The following is a 23,518-nucleotide window of genomic DNA, read 5'->3' on the forward strand; positions in this document are numbered from 1 at the left end:
ATGAAACAAAATTGATACGAAAATGATCAAGAAATTAATTAATACCAAAATAAATAAGAAAAAATTAAGAATTAATAGGAAAGTAAATAAATAAGAAAATGAATACAAACGTGCCACAATTTATCAATTAATTAACGCCTAGATATATTTTCTATATTTATATGGCATGCTGATTTTTCTTACTGAGTCATTTATTAATTTATTGCCATTTTACATTTATTAGATTTACTGTTTGCTCTATAACTTATTCAAGTTTCAGGCAGCTTCTGATTTTCAGGTCTGAATAAAACCAGTTTGATTTGAAAGTTTCCACCCAGTTCACTAAACCTTTCCAGTGATCTACTTGCTGAGAGTTACACTAGAACAAGATCTCTTTAATGCGACTTGAAGTGATTCCTTCGTGACTTTATTTCCCTGAAACAAAAGACTCTGTTTCCCAGATTGCACCCTGTTTAACACCTTCCAGCTTCTGTCACATACAGAACGAACAACAGCTGACATATATTATATATTAAATATATATTCAGGCTTATTCTGTCAGATACACCGGGAGACATGCAAGGAGAATTCACTGCTTCAGTACAAGTTATCAGATAAATCCCCTTTTTAAGAATAAATTATTGGGAAAAAACTGCAACATCAAACGTTGACCGTCCCGATCCTAAACGACCCTGTGGCACCCCCTGCTGCTAAAACCCTGTAGTCCACAAACACTAAAGGCTTTTACTCATTTTTGCAAAACACAAAGGTAAAAAGACACCTGTAGTTTTTGTTCTGATGGCTTATTTAAAGTTTTTAAAAAAGTTTATTGTAGAAAGTAAAGTCTTCAGTAACCTTCACTAATGCACTTTTTTATGGTCAAATAAATGCTGGATTGGGGCTTTAAAGTAGAGCTCATCCCTCCCCCTGCATATAGGATTAACCATAGACACTCAGTAGCTATTGCACAGGTCATGCATGCCTGTCTAAGACACAGAAACCGTATTAATGCTCACCACGTCTGCCTTAGGAACACCTCATGGCTTCTAATATGTCAACAACCAAAACAATGGTACAAGTGCTTTTTGTGCGAAAAAACAAAGAGGTGCAAGACTCGTGTGATTTTTGGAAAGAAAGGACTCGTCGTTCTGTCCCGTCGGCCAACGTGTCGCGTTAGCGTCGAGTGCTAACGCCTCGAGTTAAACTCACAGGCACTGTTCCCTTCACGTCTGGTCCCTAAAACCGTTTATCCACAAATCAAATTCTGCCTCACAACATGACACGAGCAACTTCCTCTGTCTGCGAAAGAACTACAAACATGTCCTCCGGAGTCCCAGGACGCCTCTGAAGGGCACGACAAGGGAGGATGGAGCAGATTCACCAGGACGGCAGGACGGACGGTGATTGACAGTTTGTCTTTGTAAGACTGAAAACGCAGAGATTTACGCTCTCGGCGATGCTCGTTCCACCCGTGAGCTCCAGTCAGCGTCTCTACCTGCGGGGGAAGTGGATGTGAAAATAACAGAGGCTGAGTAACTTCCTCCTCCCCGCTCTCAGCGCTCTCCTCCTCACTAGGCGGCCGCTCTGATACGCCTGCACCTGCCCTCCTCCTCCTCCTCCTCCTCCTCCTCCTCGCCGTCTCCCTCTCTTGCTCCCTCTCACTACCGCCCCCCGGTGGCTCACTGCGGGGTGGCGGACCACCGTCCTCGTCTTCTGCCTCCTTACACGACCGTACTGATCCGGCTGACGGGTTTGGACTTGGGCCCGCCCCCTTGCCCCGGCCCCGCCCCCGGGTGCAGGGAGAGTGGGGCGGTGGACGGGGGAGGCAGCGGGGAGTGCAGCGGGGGAGGCGGGATGGAGGAAATGGGCGGGTACTGGGGGCCGTAAGGCTGCGAGGGCGTCTGGGTAAGGAGGCGCGCCGAGGGTGTCTGGGGGGGCGGGGTGTTGAAGATGAAGTGTGTGGACGGGGAGGCGGAGGGGGAGGGGCTGAGCGGGGAGTGTGTGTGCACGGCGTGGTTGTGAGAGTGTGTGTGCGCGTGGGGGTGGGGCTGTGAGTGAGAGATGGTCAGTGGGAGCTTGCCACCGCCTCCCTGCCGCGGGTGCGAGTGGTAGAGTCCGTGTGGGGTAGTGGGGGTGATGGGGGAGTGGGGGGACAGCGGCGGTGGCGTGATGAAGCCCAGGTTGTAGCGTGTGTGCTGGCCGGCGCCATGCTGCAGCCTCTGATGCTGCTGGCTGTGAGACGGAGCGCAGCTGGACGGGCCCTGCCGCCGCGGTGGGGCCGAGAACCTGTGCGTGAGGGCGTGGTGCTGCGGGACGCTCTGCATGTGGTAGCGGTGGTGGTGGTGGTAGGGCGGGGGCGGAGTCTGTTGCTGCTGGTGCCCAGTAACACTGACTCCTCCTCCTCCACTGTTGCCGTGGCAATACTGAGCGTGCAAAGCCTGGAGCTTGGACGGCGCCACGCCCGTACCGCCGCCCCCGCCAACCCCTCCCGAGTCCGACTGAACGAGGTTGGGCGATGGGGAGGGGCATGGGGAAGGGGAGGAGGGGTGGGGGATGGGGGGCGCGGGGGCGGGGTAGTGGGGGGGTGACGAGATCATCAGGGGACTCGGAGGACCCTGAGGAGTTGGTGACGTCATCGTCAGGGGACCAGGAACTTTGCCTCTGCGGCTCCCGAAGAAATTCCCCAGAAGGCCGCCGCCAGTCGGTCCTCCCCCGCCCACCATCCCTCCTCCGCCCCCAGCCCCTCCCCCGCTCACGAGCGGGGAGGTGGTGACCCCCCCCTGGTTGTGACAGAGCCCCGGCCCACCCCCCACCCCTGTACCGGGGCTCTGAGTAGGGCGGTGCGGCCGGTAGGCTGCTGGAGACGAAGGGACCATCATGGGGCTGTAGGAAAGACCTCCAGCATGCAGGGGGCGCTGCTGGTGAGGCCGGGGGCTGCTAATAATGGAACCCTGAGAGGTGGAGGAGGACAAGGAGAGGAGAAGTATTCGTCAAACAGGCAGATTTCAGGACAGACATGCAGGAAAGAAATAAGAAGAAGAATGAGTTTAGTAGACAAAGACAAAACGTGCACTGCCGGCATGTTGGTTACAACAAATACCAATTAACTGCAACATCCCACAGGTTGTTAAAGATGGACAACATGACAGCTTCCTGCTGATGAGGCCGAAACATCTGGAGCCCCCTGGTGGAGTGCTGCAGGTAATTAGCTCGGCCCCCTGGTGGTGGGCTGAGTACAGGTTATAACCTGTACTCCGCCCCCTGGTAGAGGGCTGCAGGTTATAAGCCCCGCCCCATGGTGGAGGGCTGAGTACAGGTTATAAGCCCCGCCCCCTGGTGGAGGGCTGCAGGTTATAAGCCACACCCCCTCCAAACTCAAAGTAGAAGTCAAATAAATGTTTCTGTCAGTTCAGTTCGTCCTTATCACGCAGCTGTTTATTCAGGTGTTCATTTTTCCGATCAGTTTGGTTTTAATTTGTTATTTGATTCAATAAACGGGGCTGTGACATCATGACTGACAGCTGTAGCTGACTCCTGATTGACCTGACCTGTATCCAGATGTTTGGACTTCAGACACATAATAAAATCATGAACATCCATAACTGGTTAAATGTTTCTCCAGACACACAGAGCTGACAGGTTCAGGTAAGTGTCCAACATGCAGACAGACGTGTGATTGGCGGCAGCAGCTGTGAGGTCACACTGAGCATGCTTTAGCCCCTCCCCCGACACACTTACTTCAATGGTACTGTCCAATGAGCCAACACTGTTCCTACGACCTCGCTTCCCTGTCGCCCAGAACGAGGCAGGGTTAAAGATCACATGATACCACAAAACAACAACAAACTGTTGTTTGTGTACAAATTATATAAACAATGAAACATAAAGAATGCTCTTTAGAAGTGTTGATGAGTTTCTCCCGCTACACAAGATGTCAGAGGAAATATTCAATGTTTTATCCTCCTATATTATATTTATATAATATATATATTATAAATTATATTTATTTGTTACTTTGATTTTACAAAAGAAAATTCACAATCTCACCTCAACAAACTACAACCTCAAATGCTGCGTACATGTTAAATATTGTGAATTATATTGTGACTGCTGCAGAAGGAATGTGTACTTTAAAGTGCATTTTACAATTAACAAGTATTTTACAACCAAAAGTTTGTGTCTTAAAAATCCAAATTTTGGTCACCGCAAATAAAGGCAGTTATTTTAATATTTGTCTTTTTAATTTTCATTATTATGATTGAGTGGGTTTTATCTTCCACCACATGTTATTTATACTATTTTCACATTATTTTAATCTTATTATTATTTTTAAATGTAATACAGGCAAAAGTGTACATGTGACATAATATGATGACATAGAAATATAATTAAGATAATTAAGGAGTAATAGTTGAATAAATTACACGATTTTCACCTATCTATAGTATTAATTATATTCTATCATTGATTTTTTTCCTTTCTATGTCTATTCGTTATGTAACTTCCTTATTGTAAAGCAAGAAAGGTGCTATAAAAAAGTTTAGTACTTTAATCCCAGCCTAATGTTAAATTAAGCATTTCACTTGAGATTGATTTGGTTGAGGTTATTTAATCTTAGAAAGAAAGAAAAGAAAGTCTTGTGTCTTATCATAATCCATAAACTGCAGTTTCATGGTAAAAGCTTTATATATTTTATATGTTGTGGTGTAGTTGCTGCAGCTGACCAGCAGATAGAGATGGAGCCCCACAGCTCCATCACACTTCTATCATACTGTAAAATATTACCATTTTACATTTCATCACTATTTCATGGGTTGCATAAGAGCCCAGCTGCAGCTCTGCTCTGACTCACTGAGTCATAAAACAGAAACAGATAAATGTCTCCTAACGTGTCCTCACCTGTCTCTGAGAGGTCTCTGAGCGACGAGCTGAGCGCCGTGCGTTTCAGTCCGTCCACCGAGGCGTATGTGTCATCCAGGCTCGGCCTTCCCAGGGTGCCGTTCACCACCTCGCCACCCTTCATCCCGCCCATGTTGGCCCCGCCCCCTGGCGTGGGCGGCCCTCCGCCCGTCAGAACACCTGGACGCATCACACCTTTCTGCTTCTCCAGCTCGGCTGAGAGAGACGAGGACGAGAGGTGAGACACAGAGTGTTCTACTGCTGCAAATACTACTACTAATACTACTACTACTATTACTACTAATACTACTACTGATACTACTACTACTACTACTACTATTACTACAACTACTACTACTACTACTATTACTACTAATACTACTACTGATACTACTACTACTATTACTACTACTACTACTACTTCTATTACTACTACTACTACTACTGACACTACTACTATTACTACTACTACTACTACTACTACTACTATTACTACTACTACTACTCATACTACTACTAATACTAATACTACTATTACTACTAATACTACTACTACTGCAGAGAGACGAGACAAGAGGACGAGTGGTGAGACACAGAGGATTCTACTGCTGTAAGGACCTAGACAAATACTGATAATACTATTAATACTAAAAGTACTACTACTACTAAAACTATAAATACCACCACTACTACTACAACTACTACTACTACTAAAACTATCAATACCACTACTACTACTACAACTACTACTATTACTAAAACTACTACTAACACCACTACTACTACTACTACAACTACTACTACCACTACTATTAATACCACTACTACTACTACTAATACTACTACTACTACTACAAATACCACTACTACTAATACCACTACTACTACTACTACTACTAATACCAGTACTACTACTACTAATACCACCACTACTACTACTACTATTGCATAGAGACGAGAGAACGAGAGGAGGAGGGCTGAGACACAGAGGACTCTACTGCTGCAAATACTACTACTACTACTACTACTACTAATAAGAATACAAATTCTACAACTACAAATACTACTACTACTGCATAGAGACGAGACGAGAGGACGAGCGGTGAGACACGGAGGACTCTACTGCTGCAAATACTGATAATACTACTACTAGTACTTCTAGAAACACTACTACTGCTACTTCTACCAATATTACTACTGCAGAGAGACGAGACCAGAGGACGAGTGGTGAGACACAGGATTCTACTGCTGCCAATACTACTACTACAACTACTAATAATAATAATAATTGTAAGAGCAGATTTAATGTTGATTGTTGTGTGTGTCATGATCCAACTGTGATTGGCGGGTCCGCCTATATAGGTGGGAACCCTTTGGGGGCTCGTCAGGTGTTTTCCAACCGGAAGGGGAAAAAACGTTTTTGACCGCTATATGCTACACGTTACGCTGCGGTGCTCGGCGCTCGTTATGATGTATGTATAGAGATGGTGTGATTGAAGCAGGAGATGTGAAATAAATGGACCTGTTTTGCATATAAACTAAAAATCAACTGGACTCTTATTCATCATTTATGGCCAAGTAAAAGCGTGTCAATTAATTTTCCTGTTGAAATGCCTCAGTGGCTTAAAGCATCGGCTTAGCTTCTACATTCAAAGTCAAAAACTGTTTGAAAGGTCCACAACAGTTACTGGAGTGGCAAGTTGGACCTTTGTTTCGTGTGTTGGTGTTAAACGTGAAGAAAAGGCTGGAAGTTGGACTTTTGTTGCGTTTTGCGAACTTTTGTTCACGAGGGAAAGAGAGCCAGGTGGAGACTTTGTGTGACGCGTCAGCTGAGCGTCAGCTGCTCACCTGCCGACTGGAAACGCCGGTGAGGAGAGAGGATCGCCAGGAGGAGCGAGTGAGGAGAGAGCCACGAGGAGGACGCGCTTCCGCAGCTCACCTGCCGACTGGACACGCCGGTGAGGAGAGCCAACTCGAGGAGGTGCGGGCGATGAGACGCCGGTCAGGAGGACGCGCTTCAGCTGCTTACCTGCCGACTAGGACACGCCGGCGAGGAGAGCCAACGCGAGGAGGAGCTGGCGAGGAGACGCCGGTGAGAACGCCGAACTTCACATGGCCACAGCCTTCAGCAATAGGTAAGGTAGCGCTACCACTAATAAGAGATGGCCATCAAAATCTGTGTGTGCACACGTATGGGCGTAATCCCAATGCATTGGTTGCTGAAGTTGAAAAACATTTGACTGTTTGACTGACATGTTGTGACTGTCGGACTTTAAATGGAGGACTTGGGGTCTAATGTGGACACATCGTCGGGTGTCCGTGCGCCAGTTGCTGCCGGCAAACCGGACTCTGTGGCCGCCAGCAGTAGCGACACACGGACAAGCCAACGAGTGGTCAAACTTTCTGTTAAAGGGCTCGCAGACAAGATCGAGCGATTACAACATGTTCGAAAGGTTAAATTAAACAAAGCAAGTGCTTTAAGGAAATTAATACAGGAATCTATGCAAAGCATTAAAATGTCTGAGGTAAAAGGTTCTCTACATGGGTTTATTGAACTGTGTGATGAAATAAGATGTTTGCATGATTCTGTGATGATTTTGTTGCCACAAGAGGAAAAAGAAAAGCATGAAACATGGTTCAAGGCTAAAATGATGTTCAATGATGAATTTACTGATGAAGTTTAAATGTGGGTGAAATCAAATGAAAATCAAGTGTCTGAAACTGAGAATAATTGTGATAAAGGTGTTGAACATGATGGTATAAATCCAAATGACAGTGTTTCTAATGTGGGTAAAAATTCAGAAAAAAGTGTCACAAGCCACAGGTCAAGCACTGCTTCCTCTGTAAAAATGAAGGCAACAGCACAAAAAGCTGCAGTCATGGCTAGAATGGCAGCCATAAAGGAACGACATGCACTGGAGGAACAAGAGCAAAAAATAAAAAGGAAAAAGGAACAACTCGAACTGGAGACGGAACTTGCTGCATCTGATGCTATGTGGGCAGTTTTGCAAGCCATGGATGAACAAAGGCTCTCTCAGGCACCAACGGATGGCATGAACTCTTATTTTGAAAGGGAAAAAAGGAAACTGGCACCACAAACACTCAACCCATTAGCCAAGAAGTATGAGCCTGCAGCCTGTAATACACAGAAGCAAGTGGATTGGTCAATGCAACAAAATCAAAGGCAGCCAGTGGATATGCAAACAAAACACAATAAAAAAATGTGATCTGTGGAAACATCACAGGGGTTGATGCATGATCAAACAACTGCTTGGGTGACACAAAACAGGAGACAACATTTGAATCATGGAGAAAATGATCAGACTCCACTTGGTGATATTGTGAGTATTATGTGCAAGCAAAATGAAATCACAGCCTCTTTGGTGAACCAACAACGCCTGCTCTCTCTGCCACCACGTGACATACCTGTCTTTGAGGGAGATCCATTTCAATACAAAGCCTTCATAAAATCATTTGAACAAGGTGTGGAGGACAAAGCAAGTAAGGCTGACTGCCTGTACTACCTGGAACAGTTCACCAGAGGGCAACCAAAGGAACTAGTGCAAAGTTGTCAACACATGGATCCTGAACGTGGATTCATAGTGGCTAAAGCTCTGCTTCAGGAACATTTTGGAAATGAGTATAAGATCGCTAATGCATATATTGAAAAAGCTTTAACCTGGCCAGCAATAAAGTCAGAGGATGTTAAATCTTTGCAAGCCTATGGTTTGTTTCTACGTGGGTGCTGTAATGTGATGGAAGAACTTCCTCCTATGCAGGAAATGGACATGCCAAGCAATATGAAAACAGTGGTTTGTAAATTGCCATATAAATATTGTGAAAGGTGGAGAGCTGTTGCCCATGATATAATGGAAAAATACAATCAAAGGGCGCATTTTGTTGATGTTGTTGCATTTTTGGAGAAACAAGTGAGGATCCTTTCTGATCCAATTTTTGGAAATATTGAATCACCTGTACCACAGAATGTAACTGCTTCAAAACCCTGCAACAAATTCAAAATGCAAACAAAGTCATTCAGAGGGAAAGGAAGTAGTTTTGCCACTACAGTAATGCCTGTCAACTCATCTGAAGAAAATGCTCACACAAGCAATGCAAAGAGACAGGACATCTTGTATTGTTCTTGCTGTACACGTGCTCACCTCTTGGAGAAATGCCAACAGTTCCAACGAAAGAAACACAGAGAAAAGATCCGGTTCCTAAAGGAAAAAGGAATATGCTTTGGTTGTTTAAAGGTTGGACACATAAGCCGTGACTGTGAGAAACGCTTGGTCTGTGAGGTTTGTGAACAAAAACATCCCACTGCACTTCATATTCCAAAGACCAATGTTGAGTGGCAACGCACATGGGAGCCACCTGAAGAAAATCCATCAACTTCTTCCCAGGTATGTGGACGCACAGGGGCCGGTAATGACCGTTGCATTCTCTCCATCGTCCCAGTGCAGGTCAAATCTACAAAAGGAAATGAAATCATTCAGACATATGCATTCTTGGATCCTGGGAGTACAGCCACATTTTGCTCTGAACAGCTAATGCAGCGATTGAACATCACAGGAAAGAGAACAAATTTTCTTTTGAAAACGATGGGACAGGAAAAGGTTGTTCCCACTTTTGCTGTGTCTGGAATGGAGGTTGCAGCTCTTGCAGGAAAAAGTTTTTACCCTCTGCCTGAAGTTCTCACACAGAAGGAGATGCCAGTCAATTCAGACAACATTGTCACTGCTGCTGATTTGGAAAGGTGGCCTTATTTGTCCAAGGTTCACATCTTTTCCATAAAGGCCAATGTCGACCTGCTGATAGGAACCAACGCTCCCAGGTTACTGGAACCATGGGAAGTGGTGAACAGTTGTGGAAACGGTCCATACGCTATAAGAACAGTGTTGGGCTGGATTATAAATGGGCCTTTAAATGGAAAATGCAGTAATGAAATGTCTGTTGTGGTGAATCGTATTTCAGTGTCTAAGTTGGAAATCATGCTGAACAATCAGTATAAGCATGATTTTAATGAACAGCCTTCAGAGGACAAAGAGATGTCTAGAGAAGACATAAAGTTTATGGAGATTATGGAATCCTCTGCAACTCTACAGGAAGAGAGATACTGCCTTAAATTGACCTTCAAGAGACCGGATGCTCACCTGCCAAACAGCTTTAAAGTAGCAAAGCAAAGGATACTTGGACTCAGGAAAAGGTTTATGAGCAACCCAGAATTTCACACAGAATATTTATGTTGTCTTAATGATGTCATTGAAAAGGGCTATGCAGAAAAGGTGCCTCTGGAACAGGTGCAAGGCAGACCAGGAAAGGTATGGTACATACCCCACCACGGTGTACATCATCCAAAAAAGGGTTCTCTTCGAGTGGTGTTGGATGGTGGAGCCACGTATCAAGGCACGTCATTGAACAGCGAACTGTTGCAAGGGCCAAATCTCACCAGTTCACTGCTTAGAGTCCTCACACGTTTCAGACAGGAACCTGTGGCATGTATGGGTGACATCCAGGCAATGTTTTATCAGGTGAAGGTGGCAGAAGAAGACAGAGACTTTCTGCGCTTTCTCTGGTGGCCGGGGGGAGACCTCAGCAAAGAACTAGCAGTCTACAGGATGACTGTGCACATGTTTGGGGCCGTGTCCTCACCCAGTTGCGCTAGCTATGCACTAAGGAAAACAGCTGACGATAATAGCTCTGATTTTTCTGCCGAAACTGTTCAAGCTGTTAAACAGAACTTTTATGTTCCTTCTGGGCAAAGCCAGAGTCACACCTTTAAAGGCTGTAACAATCCCACGATTGGAATTGACTGCTGCCGTCCTAGCTGCCAGAGTGGATGCCTTGTTAAAGGCCGATCTTCAAATCCAGCTGGATGAGTCTGTGTTTTGGACGGATAGTACGTCAGTGTTGAAATACATCAATAATGAAGATAGGCAATTTCACACGTTTGTGGCAAATAGGATCTCAGCCATAAGAGAAATCTCAAGCCCTGCTCAATGGAGGCACATTGGCACCAAAGACAATCCGGCCGATGCTGCATCGCGGGGGATGAAAGTGTCAGAGTTTCTAAAAAATCATCACTGGTTGCAGGGACCCAGTTTTCTTTGGAAGTCTGAGGCAGATTGGCCCGTAAGTAATCATGATGTCAGGATGGATTCTGATGATCCAGAGGTCAGGAAGGAGGCCTATGTGAATGTCACTGTGCATGATGCACTGAATGCCACTGATCAGCTCATAAATTACTTTTCATGTTGGAGAAGACTTAAAGTGGCAGTGGCTTGGTTCCTAAAGTTCAAAGGTCATCTGTTGGAGCTCAGTCGTCAGCGAAAGGCCTCTGGACCACAGACAGGTCAAGTGGGAGGAAAAAGGGCTACAGTTACACAGCAGAGCAGTGTCCTTACACCAAAGGATTTGGAGGAAGCTGAGCTAGCCGTCATTTGCTACTGTCAGCAGCAAAGGTTTGCACCTGAAATTTCCTCACTGTTGTCTGAGAAGCACACAGTAAGCAGACAAAGTTCCATTTACAAGCTGGATCCCATTTTGGAAAATGGACTCTTAAGAGTGGGCGGGAGATTAAGCAAAGGAGCGATGCCATCAGAGGAAAAACATCCCCTCATCCTTTCTAAGGAGCAGCATATCTCCAAGCTTCTTCTCAGGAACATGCACCAACTACTGGGACACAGTGGGCGGAACCATACACTATCTACACTCAGGAGGAAATATTGGATAACTAATGCCAATGCAGCTGTGAGGAAGATCATATCCCAGTGCAGTTATTGCAGACGCCTTAATGGCAGGGCCATGGAACAGAAGATGGCGGATCTTCCTAAGGAGAGAATTGTTCCAGATCTGCCTCCATTCACAAACGTTGGAGTTGATTATTTTGGACCTGTGGGGATAAAAAGAGGAAGAGTGACTTGCAAGAGGTATGGAGTGTTATTTACCTGTATGGCCAGCCGAGCAGTTCATCTAGAGGTGGCAAACTCGTTGGAAACAGACGCTTGCATTAATGCAATACGACGCTTTATCAGCAGGAGAGGTCAAGTCATTCACATCAGATCAGACAATGGAACAAATTTTGTTGGAGCAGAGAGAGAACTACGTGAGGCTGTTGGTGAGCTGAATCATGAACGCATTCAAGGAGCTTTAATGTCAGCAGGAGTTAAATGGAGCTTCAATCCTCCGGCCGGGTCTCATCATGGCGGAGTTTGGGAACGCATGATACGCATAGTCAGGCGTGTTCTCAGCTCAGTTCTACACCAGCAGACACTTGATGATGACGGGCTTCACACGGTCATGTGTGAGGTTGAAGCTATTCTGAATGATCGTCCTATCACACAGCTGTCTGACGACCCAAATGACTTGGAAGCGCTCACTCCCAACCATCTTCTTCTTCTGAAGGGAAAACCAGCCTTACCACCAGGACTTTTCAAATCATCTGACATGTATGTGAAGCGGCGCTGGAGACAAGCTCAGTACATTTCAGATTTGTTTTGGAAGCGTTGGATCCGGGAATATCTGCCCCTATTGCAAGAAAGACAGAAGTGGAATCAGAGGAAAGTCTGGCTGTTGGAGATGTTGTTGCCATTATGGATCCCACAGCCCCTCGTGGTTCCTGGCTTCTTGGGAAAGTGTTGGAGATTTTTCCCGATGCAAAGGGCATGGTGCGTTCTGTGAAGCTACAAACTAAAAACAGTGTTATTGAGAGACCAGTGACCAAACTTTGTCTGGTACAAGAAGTGTAAATTTGCATTTTCATGTACTCATATTGTGCTCTTATTATTATTGTCTGTATTGAATTGCCATGTCTGCCGGCCATGACAATTAGGGGCCGAAGTGTAAGAGCCGATTTAATGTTGATTGTTGTGTGTGTCATGATCCAACTGTGATTGGCGGGTCCGCCTATATAGGTGGGAACCCTTTGGGGGCTCGTCAGGTGTTTTCCAACCGGAAGGGGAAAAACAGTTTTTGAACGCTATATGCTACACGTTACGCTGCGGTGCGCGGCACTTGTTATGATGTATGTATAGAGATGGTGTGATTGAAGCAGGAGATGTGAAATAAATGGACCTGTTTTGCATATAAACTAAAAATCAACTAGACTCTTATTCATCATTTATGGCCAAGTAAAAGCGTGTCAATTAATTTTCCTGTTGAAATGCCTCAGTGGCTTAAAGCATTGGCTTAGCTTCTACAATAATAATATTAATGCAAATACTACTGCTTCTACTACTACTACTCAGTGGTAGTATATTTATTTAAGTACTGTACTTAAGTAACATTTTGAGGTACTTGTACTTAATATTACTCCTTAGTATGAGTGTTACTACTTTAGTTACTTTTGACATGGAAATCATGAAACATTTAAAGTGATAAAATGTGCATGTATAAACAGTATATTAAGTAGTTAAAATAAGCCCTATCTTGAGGAAATAAAAAAAAAAACGTTTTACATAAATACACCAAAACAAATCATCTAATAATATATTTAGAATACATAAAACAGTCTGAGTGGGTCCATTCTACATAATGAGTACTTTTACTTTTGATACTTTAAGTACATTTAGAAACTTTTTTACTTTTCTTTAAGTTAGTTTTGAATGCAGGACTTTTACAGACAGTCTGTCGCTGGTGAGACAGCAGTTGAGTGGTGAGGTGTGTGTGTGTGTGTGTGTGTGTGCAACACTCACACTCCACGCGGTACTTCTCCATGTCCTGGACCTCAGCAATGCTCTCTCGGAGGTCGGAGGTGAAGCGCGCTCGGTCCTGCTGGCTCGGAGCTGTGAAGACGATCAGCACCTTCCTCTCTCCCCCGGGGTTTGCTGACGTCAGCCGGATACCATGAGGGTAGTCTGCAAGAGACAGGGACACGAGTCAGCCACCTGAAACATGAAGGACTTTAGTCCCTCTGACTGAAACAACGACTGCTTTTTGTCAGAAAACATTTGATCATATTTTGTACATTTTGGGCTGCAAGACTAAATTTCTCCTGTCAGATAAGACATAAATAAATAAGGTAACTCCGGGGAATATTTAATTAGGTTTAGTGTTAAGTAACACATGAAATACAATAACAAATGTAGAAACATCAGGAAACATTGACACTTCATGTAGTCTGCACAGGATTAGTTTGTACCAGAGTTTAAGAAATTAAAAGAGTGTTCTTTATTCATAAGGTTGTTAAGAATAACTTAGAATAATTTAAAAAGTAATATCTGAGTGTTTCAGAATTTGAAATAAGATCGTTTAGTCAGACCACTGAGTTCAAAACAAACTCTGCTGTCTGACTGACTGAGTGTCCAGTAACCAGTTCTCCAGTCTGAGTCAGTCAGTTCTTGTTCTGCATTCTTAAAAAAATATGAAACGGTGACGGGTTCCTTCAAAACCCACCTAGCTGAGAGGGTGGCCCTTTTATAAACTGGAGAGAAAAGCTCAAACAGCAACACAAAGACAACAAAACAAGTCTGATAACTCTAGGGAGTTCTAAGCTGAACCTGACCCTGACCCTGACCCACACACACACACACACACACACACACACACAGCAGCAGTGGATGTGAGTTTGTGCTGATGAATCATTGGGACAATCTGTCCTGGTCACAGTCATCACCTCCGGCTGCCAACTCCCATTTAGCTCCAACTGGAGAACCAGAACTGTCAACAACAACAACAACAACAACTACACAACAGCTACACAAGCAGCACAATGAGCTTATGACAGTGACTCTGTGATGTGATGCAATGAAACAGTAAATAATCTGTAAGTATGATAATGATCTGTATTTAATATCTTCGTTGACCCTGTTTCACATGTTTCAAACAGAGACAATCACTTTTTAAAGTGGTTCAGTGTTGAGTGAGACTCTGTTTGTCACTGTGTTCCACTCAGACGCTGTGTTTTTATTGATGTTCTGATTGTGACTTAATTATTTGATCATTCAGAATAAGGTGAAGGTGTCTCTTTAACACTTGAAATGATTTACGTGGTAAATGTTGACAGATATTGTGTATATTTTCAGATTTTTAAAAAATATTTTCAGATACGTTGTGTACATTTTGTGCATATTTTCAGGTTTTTTTATATTTCAGATTAGATTTTTTTTTTAAAATTGTTTTGCATATATTTTTATTTTTTTTTTGATATTTTCAGATTTTTTAAAAGTACCTTTAGATTTTTTTGATATTTTCAGATTTTTTAAAAGTATCTTTAGATTTTTTTGATATTTTCAGATTTTTTGAAAAATATTTTCGAACTCAGGACCAAAGTTGAGACTGTCTCTTTAACACTTGAAATGATTTATGAGGATAAATGTTCACCTCCTTAAAATGTTATCAGACCATTGAACTGGTGTTATCAGCGTTTAACAGCCAGCAGGTCGTAATCAGGCCACTGAACGGGAAGATTTATTATGTCATCACATACAACTGTTGGTTTTTTAAAATGTTCGTTTCAGGTCGGCTGTCATTCTATATGGAAACTATATGTATATATATATATTTATATTTATACATATGTATAGAGTCTTTGTGAGAATGCTGAGTGGTGTTGGAGCTGCCTCCTCACTGAGCGTCCTGTTAACAGGTGCTGAGGCAGATTTGAAACGCCACCAACTCCAATCTGCTGCACACAACTCAGAGCCAAGTTTCTCTGCTAAAATAGAGGCTTGGAAACCACACACACCCACACACTTACAACACACACACACACACACACACACACACACACACACACACACACACTCATACTCACGACTCGCTGCATATTATTGTGTGAGCATCATTACTGCAGTGAGTCGGCTGAGTGACTCATGTTTTCTGTTTTATGAAGGCAGCTAACCAGCCTTGTGTTCAGACTGACAGCGGTATATTTAGGAAATCCTGTGATATGCTTCCACTGTGTTTCTGTTGTTGCAGAACTGATGCTGCCGCCGCGTACGTTTAAAGAAAAGGCTGGCATGCCGAGCAGCGTTTCTCTAATTGGAGAGGCAAGTTCTGTTTCGCCAAGTGACTATAAAGAGACTGTTGAGAACATTTCCAACTGGGACAGTCTCCACTTTCTGTCCCACATCGGATTTGGTACAGATTTCAAACACAAATTTTTTCGATTTGACCAAGATATAGTAGTAGATGCAGTCGGTCTTCAACACTGAAACACTCTGCTTCAACATTGAAATGTATGGTAGGAGGTGGTGTAGGACCACTACACAAGATTCTAGTCTCATCGCACATGTTTTTCTCTGCATATTTTCACTTTATATCAGGTTTCCTTATATAATTAGGCTTTTCTATATATTTTCAAATATTTTCTGTATAATTTCAGATTTTTTTTGTATATAAATCAGGTATTTTCTGTCTATTTTCAGAGAGAGTGATGGAAACATATCATAAGTTGCTCTGATTGTGTTCCTCAGTGTGTGTGTGTGTGTGTGTGTGTGTGTGTGTGTGGCCCAGCAGAAAAAGTCTGGGAACCACTGAACTACTGAATCACTGCTGTCATATCCTGATGATGGTCTCTGTTATGCAGTCTCACAGACGTGCAGCTCCTTCTCCAACCTCAGGACCAGAGAGGGCCTGACAGAGGAGGTGGGCCTGAGCCTGGAGCTCTGCAGTGAGACTCTTCTCACCACATGACCAACCAAACTGTTGCGATATGATTTAAACCTTTCTGTTGCCTCCTCCATGAAATAAACAGCTCGGTGTGTTTCTGACCACAACACAGATCTGCTGTCAGATCAGCTCTGCTCTTCTTCTCCTCGGGGACTCTGAGCTGTTTTCTCTCTCTAACTGCCCCATGAACAAACACATCTTGTTTTCTTTGTGCCACCAGTGAGTTTCCTCTCAGCAGCTGTTTCAGTCTGCAGGTGTTTCGCCCCGAGACAGACTTTCTTCATCAAGAGACACCATACATCTATTTATTTAGATTTTAGAGATGGAAGAACATCACAAGGTGCTGTGAGAGTATTCACCAGTGTATGTGTGTGTGTGTGTGTGTGTGTGTGAATTTTATCTGCATGTGTGTTTTTTCAGCCTGCCGACTGTGTGGTAAAAATAGAGAGTTGAGCAAGTGCAAAAAAGAAATAGAGATATGAGAAATAAAACGGAGACAGATGGAGGGAGCAGATGGACGAGAGGAGATGGAGAGAGAGAGAGAGAGAGCAAGGAGGAGAGGGGAGGGAGAGAGAGAGGCAGAAAGAGAGAGGGGGGGGGGGGGGGAGAGAGAGAGAGAGGGGGGGGGGGGAGAAAGAGAGAGAGAGAGAGAGCAGTACTTACAGGTGTTCTGGAAGGTGTGGACCTGCATGTCCACCAGAGGAAATGATTGTCTGAAATTGTACGTCACTGAAGTCTTCTTCTTCTGGAAGATCTTCGTCACCTAAAGGAGAGAGACAAGAGAAGGAGGAGGAGGAGGAGGAGGAGAGAGAAGGAGGTGTGAGTCTTTCACTGTTCTCTCTCTTCATTTTGAGCTTTATAATTCCCCAATGTAAACTCTCCTCCTGCTCACAGTGTAAATACATGATCACAGTTAGAACCACTTCATCTTCACAGCACAAACACAACCAGAACTTCTCATGACTGGACAAAATGTCAATCATTTATTCAGAGCAGAGAGCGTTGGTCAGAGTCACGTCTGAATCTGGTCAACAGGTCAAAGTAGATCAACATCCTGAACCTCTGATCAGTCATCAGTGATGCAGGTTCTGAGACACTGCACAGATGAAGTAAAATCAGAAATAAAAGATGAGTAAAATCAGTTGCACAAAACACTTAAATGTACTTGAGGGCAAAACACTATAGCAGAGCTACATAGCTGCAGAGCTTCAGAGCTACATAGCTGCAGAGCTAAATAGCTGCAGAGCTTCAGAGCTACATAGCTGCAGAGCTACATAGCTACATAGCTGCAGAGCTTTGGAGCTTCAGAGCTACATAGCTTCAGAGCTACATAGCTGCAGAGCTACATAGCTACAGAGATACATAGCTGCAGAGCTACATAGCGACATAGCTGCAGAGCTACATAGCTACAGAGATACAGAGCTGCAGAGCTACATAGCTGCCGAGCTAAAGAGATACATAGCTGCAGAGCTACATAGCTACAGAGATACATAGCTGCAGAGCTACATAGCTACAGAGATACATAGCTACAGAGATACAGAGTTGCAGAGCTACATAGCTGCAGAGCTACATAGATACATAGCTACAGAGATACATAGCTGCAGAGCTACATAGCTACAGAGATACATAGCTGCAGAGATACATAGCTGCAGAGCTACATAGCTACAGAGATACATAGCTGCAGAGCTACATAGCTGCAGAGCTACATAGCTAGAGATACATAGCTGCAGAGCTACATAGCTGCAGAGCTACAGAGATACATAGCTGCAGAGCTACATAGCTGCAGAGCTGCAGAGATACATAGCTGCAGAGCTACAGAGCTACAGAGATATATAGCTGCAGAGCTATATAGCTACAGAGGTACATAGCTGCAGAGCTACATAGCTACAGAGGTACATAGCTGCAGAGCTACATAGCTGCAGAGCTACATAGCTACAAAGATACAAAGCTGCAGAGCTACAGAGAAACAGAGCTGCAGAGCTACAGACAAAGCTGGGGGTAATTTCCTGTCGGCAGCACAAGCAGATATTTGATATAGTGTGAAAGTAAAACATTGTGATTCTTGCAGCTCTTGGCTCACGTCAATATAGCATTATCTGTGTTTTTTCTTCTTCAGGTTTTGTTTTCTTAAAATTTCACTAAAATCCTCCAAGCTAAACCCCTCTCATCATAACGGAGGGATTAAAGCAGAAGCTGCTGTCTGAACGATCAGGATTACAACACAAACTTTATATTGTTTCTCATAAAGCGACTCTCTAATCTCCCAAACACAAACACTGGAACATGTGGGCTGCTGCGGTTCCTGCTTGCGATTCTGTTTATGTGCAGGAAGACTTTCTGACATTTCTAGAGTGGCGTTAAACAGGACCGCGGCATTATGGGATGAAGCGGTGCTCCGTGTGACGCACAATCACTTTGTCTCTCCGGGGAGAAGATCCTCCGGCTCCACAGACTCACAACCAAAACTTCTCCCAAAATAGTTCAGTAATACCAACACCCACACAACGGAAAGTCTGTGTGAAGGAGATAATGATGTTAGATACACACACACACGCACCATGAGCAGGTCGTTGAACAGGAAGACTTCTCTCTGGTGGACTCCGCTCCTCTGAGCTCTGTTTGGATCTGGAACCTCAAACAGCTGACAGCAACACACCAACCTGCGGTGAGGCAGAGACAACACCTGCACACACACACACACACACACACACACACACACACACACACACAAAGAGAACATGACATTATTGTGCAGCAACAGTCATCACATCTGTATAAACCTTCCCTCTGTGATCTGTCTATCTGGATCAGGTTTTTAGGTTAATTATTTGGTTTTGACCACCTGAGGATTTTTGATAAACTCAAAATGTTTCTTTCTGTCATCCACTGTAGCTGAAGCAAGCACCACTCCTGCTCTGTACCTTAAAAACCTGAAAAACTGTAATGTTGGGATTAATAATCGGATCCTTCTGCAGGAGCTGAGTCTGATAACTGTTGGTTCACTAACACATCAGTCTGGAGCTAAATAAAGAGATTTATCTGAGATTTAATGTGAATAAAAAGTTGTTGAAATAACTCCAACATGATGCTGATGTGGTAGCAGTCTAAAATGATGCTTTGTCAGGCAAGAAAACAAGAACACCACTGTTAAAACGATGGTTTTCTGTATGGAGTCTGGTGCAGCAGAGTTATAAATGGATGGATATAATTAATTAGGGAGTTTTTTATGGATTGCTGAACAGTTTTAAAGAGGCTGAAGCACAAAACAAATATTACAAAAAGTGAATTTAAAAATTTAGACCATTTAAGGTGTAAATTAAGGGATGATCTCACACTATTTGGCCAATTTTAGGGGTTTTACGCTTCAATCAGTATGAAAAAAAAGATTTATCTGTGATTAAATGAGAATAAACGGATCTAAAGGTGCTGAAATATTGACAACATGATGCTGAATTGATGCTTTGTCAGGTCTGCAAGAACACAAAAACACTGCTGTTAAAACGATGGTTTTCTGAATGGAGTCTGGTGCAGCAGGAGTTATAAATCAATGGATATCATTTATTCTGAAGTTTTTAATGGATTGTTGAACAGTTTTAGAGAGGCTAAAGCAAAAAACAAATGTTACAAAGAGTGAACTGAAAATTTAAGACCATTAAAGGTTTAAATTAAGGGATGATCTCATGCTATTTGGCTAATTTTATGGGTTTTACGCATTAATCAGTATGGAAATAAAGAGTTTTATCTGTGATTTAATGTGAATAAACGGATCTAAAGAATGCTGAAATAACTCCAACATGATGCTGATGGTGAAACAGTCTGAATTGATGCTTTGTCAGGTCTGTCTGCAAGAACACAAGAACACTTCTGTTAAAACGATGGTTTTCTGAATAGAGTCTGGTTTAGAGATATGTGGCGCAGGAGATTCTCAACAATCTGAACTTTTCTCGTTATATATCTTATATTTTGTGGCATGTTTAAAAAATAACTTTACAGCATGGTTAACAACTATAAGACTGTTTTATGCAATGTTTATATCATCACATAGATTCTCCATTATTCAGTCTGTTTGGTTTTGCCTGAGTGAATTTTTTTCCTCTAGTTTTCAAAATATCTGTTTTCTCTCCATGAAAAAATACAGACATCGTATCAGGTGTTTTTTAAAAAAGGGGGGTTGTTATTTTGTAATAAAACACTGTGTATATAATGTATTTTGTGACCTTAAATTTCACTAAATTGAAAGAATCTGTTAAACTTTTACTTGATGACAGAAGTCTGACGTTGGAGGAGATAATAAACATGTTATATCTGAGTTACCAACACGTTAACTTCACAGATCTCCAGAGGCTGACAGTCGGAGGATCTTTTTTTTTTTTTTTTATAATTTGTTTATTGTTATTTTCAAAAAAATGTACAGCGCATTGTCAATACCATCAATAACAACCGGTGCAAACAACATGGACATGAGTATGAAATGCATGTCTACAAAAAAAACCTCATTTATGTTACAGGTAGCACAATATTATCTTTGACATGACTGATAAAGGGATTCCACGGCACAAAAACCTTTTAACAGAGCCCCTAAACGAGTGTTTTATCTTTTCTAGTTTAAGGAAATATAAAACGCTTCGATTCAGTGTGTAAAGGTGGGAGGATGGGGATCTTTCCACTGGTAAAATCAGACATCTGGCAATAAAGGTTTCACAGATTAAGATGTTCTGGAGATGTACCAAAAATCGCCAAAAATGGGGATGGACTGATGGGTGTTCCCATAGATTCTGAAATAGCCTCAAAAATCAAAGACCGAAATCTTAATAACATGTGGGCATGAGGAGCAGGGTTGTTGGAGGATCTTACTGGCTTCTTGCCGACCACCATCCTCTCCACCGCCTGCACCTGGGACACGTGGTCGTCGTTGGTCCTCAGCTCCCACTTCTGGATTCGTCCATAGATGGCCACCAGCAGGTCCCGCGGGATGTCCTGCCCATTGTCCACACCTGACAGAGACACAGAGACAAAGGCCACAGTCACAATAATGAAATCAGAACTAGGTCACTATTGGGTAGAGATTTTTAACACCTTATCTCAAATCACTGGCGAAACATCTGCCCTCCAGCCACTAAACATCTGAACATCTGCACTGATCTGTTTAGCGCTGTATTTATCCCTGTATTATTCATATACAGTCAACTTCCCTTTATTTATACTAATCTATTGCACTACCTACTGCTATCTGCTACCTGTTGTATTTATTTACCCATCCATCCATCCATCTATTTTCATCCGCTTTTCCTGGGCCGGGTCTTTGGGGCAGCAGGCTAAGCGAAGTATTCTAGGTGCCCCTCTCCCCAACCACAACGTCCACCTCCTCCTGGACCCCGGGGCGTTCCCAGGCCAGGAGAGAGATATAATCCCTCCACCGTGTTCTGGGCAGTCCACCGTTTATTTATATTACACTTATATACATTACTGTACATATGCACTTTGCCTTTTTGCATTTCAGTGTCTAAGTACCTGTACTCTGGGCAATGACAATAAAGTTGAATCGAATCGAATTGAATCGAATCAAATCAAATCAAATCAAATCAAATCAAATCAAATCGAATCTAATAGATAGTCATAGTTCCCAACCCAATGAGTGATTTATTTGGTGATATTCTGTCATTTACTACTCTTCTTCTTGCAGGAAGACACATTCTGCTTAGATGGAAATCTTTCTCTCCTCCTTATTTCCTTCATTGGATCAGAGATGTTCTTTATTTCCTAAAACTGGAAAAAACTAAATCTTATTAATTTTTGTCTTTTTTAAAAATATATATTGCTCTAGATTACCTTTCAAAGTCTGCATATATTGTGTCACAAAATTGTTTCACTTTAATTGTTTTCAGGTTTGTTATCTCTATGGTTACATGTTGTGTCTTTTGTTGAGAAAAGCAATAAACAAAGTTTTGGGGAAAAAAATTAAAATCAGAACTTAAACACAAACACACAGCTGCTTCCTGGGACATTTTAGAACATTTTAGGTTCAATAACTAGAGATTAATCAAGTAAAATCAGTCAAAAGACGCTCTGATCCATTCTGATTCCATTTCTCTGTCTGACTGCAGTGGTGGAAGAAATACTAGAAATATTACTAAAGTAAAAGTAGAAATATTACAGTGAAGAAAAACTCTGTTACATGTAAAAAAAACCTGTAGGTTTCAGCATCAGAATCTAATGTTGAAGCTGGAGCTTATTTAAATTAAAGAGTTTCAACAGAGGATGAATAAAACCTTAATCTGTCAAATATTCATCATCATTTATTTATTGATATATATTTCATAAATATTCGTCTTTAAATAGTAGCGGAGCAGAAGTTTAGAGGTATAAAGGAGAATAAAATGGAAATACTCAAATAAAGTACAAGGATCTACTGTTGCAGTTGTCTTGTCTCTACAGGGTTATTTTAAAATAAATATAAAACTGATTTAATAAATTAAATAAGATGAAAATTCATAGAAAGCTGCACATTCTGAAAAGCTCTTGTAAAGTTTTGTAAATTTGAGTATTAATATTTTATTTCTGCCAGGTTCTAACTGACTGTTCCTCTGTTTATTATAGTCTCCTGCCCAGTAGTAATTAACAGTTATAATAATTAATTATAGGACAGCAGGTGTCTGGAGACGGACCACGCAGGTTCTTGATGAAGTCCTCCAGCTTCATCTTCCTCTCCGGCTTCACGTTGGGGCTGTACATGTCTGTGTTGAGGAGGATGATGGCGAAGGCCAGGATGAAGATGGTGTCCGGGTTCTGGAACTGGCGGATCAGCACCGGGTTACAGACGCAGTACCTCTGGCTGCAGACAGACAGACAGACAGACAGACAGACAGACAGACAGACAGACAGACAGACAGACAGACAGACAGACAGACAGACAGACAGAAAGAGACACGGTCAGGTTTCTGCAGGACGCTCAGAGTTACTGGGTTCTCCTCGCTCATTCAGACAAATCAGAAATGTTCCCACACCACTCTTTGACACCAATTCTATTTAT

General features: G+C 42.8%; 1 protein-coding gene across 1 annotated transcript in view; it reads right to left on the bottom strand.

The window, feature by feature from the left end:
* Positions 1-1,700: 1,700 nt before the first annotated feature.
* The window catches only part of LOC131971226 (IQ motif and SEC7 domain-containing protein 1-like), a 228,436-nt gene continuing 206,618 nt past the window's right edge, over positions 1,701-23,518 (bottom strand). Inside the window, 8 exon segments of the mRNA XM_059332556.1 lie at positions 1,701-2,930; positions 3,718-3,767; positions 4,879-5,094; positions 13,572-13,733; positions 17,152-17,251; positions 19,046-19,171; positions 21,343-21,482; positions 23,154-23,320. Coding sequence (XP_059188539.1) covers positions 1,701-2,930; positions 3,718-3,767; positions 4,879-5,094; positions 13,572-13,733; positions 17,152-17,251; positions 19,046-19,171; positions 21,343-21,482; positions 23,154-23,320 — 2,191 coding nt within the window.

The sequence above is a fragment of the Centropristis striata genome, chromosome 5 (genome assembly GCF_030273125.1).
Source record: "Centropristis striata isolate RG_2023a ecotype Rhode Island chromosome 5, C.striata_1.0, whole genome shotgun sequence".
Lineage (NCBI taxonomy): Eukaryota > Metazoa > Chordata > Actinopteri > Perciformes > Serranidae > Centropristis > Centropristis striata.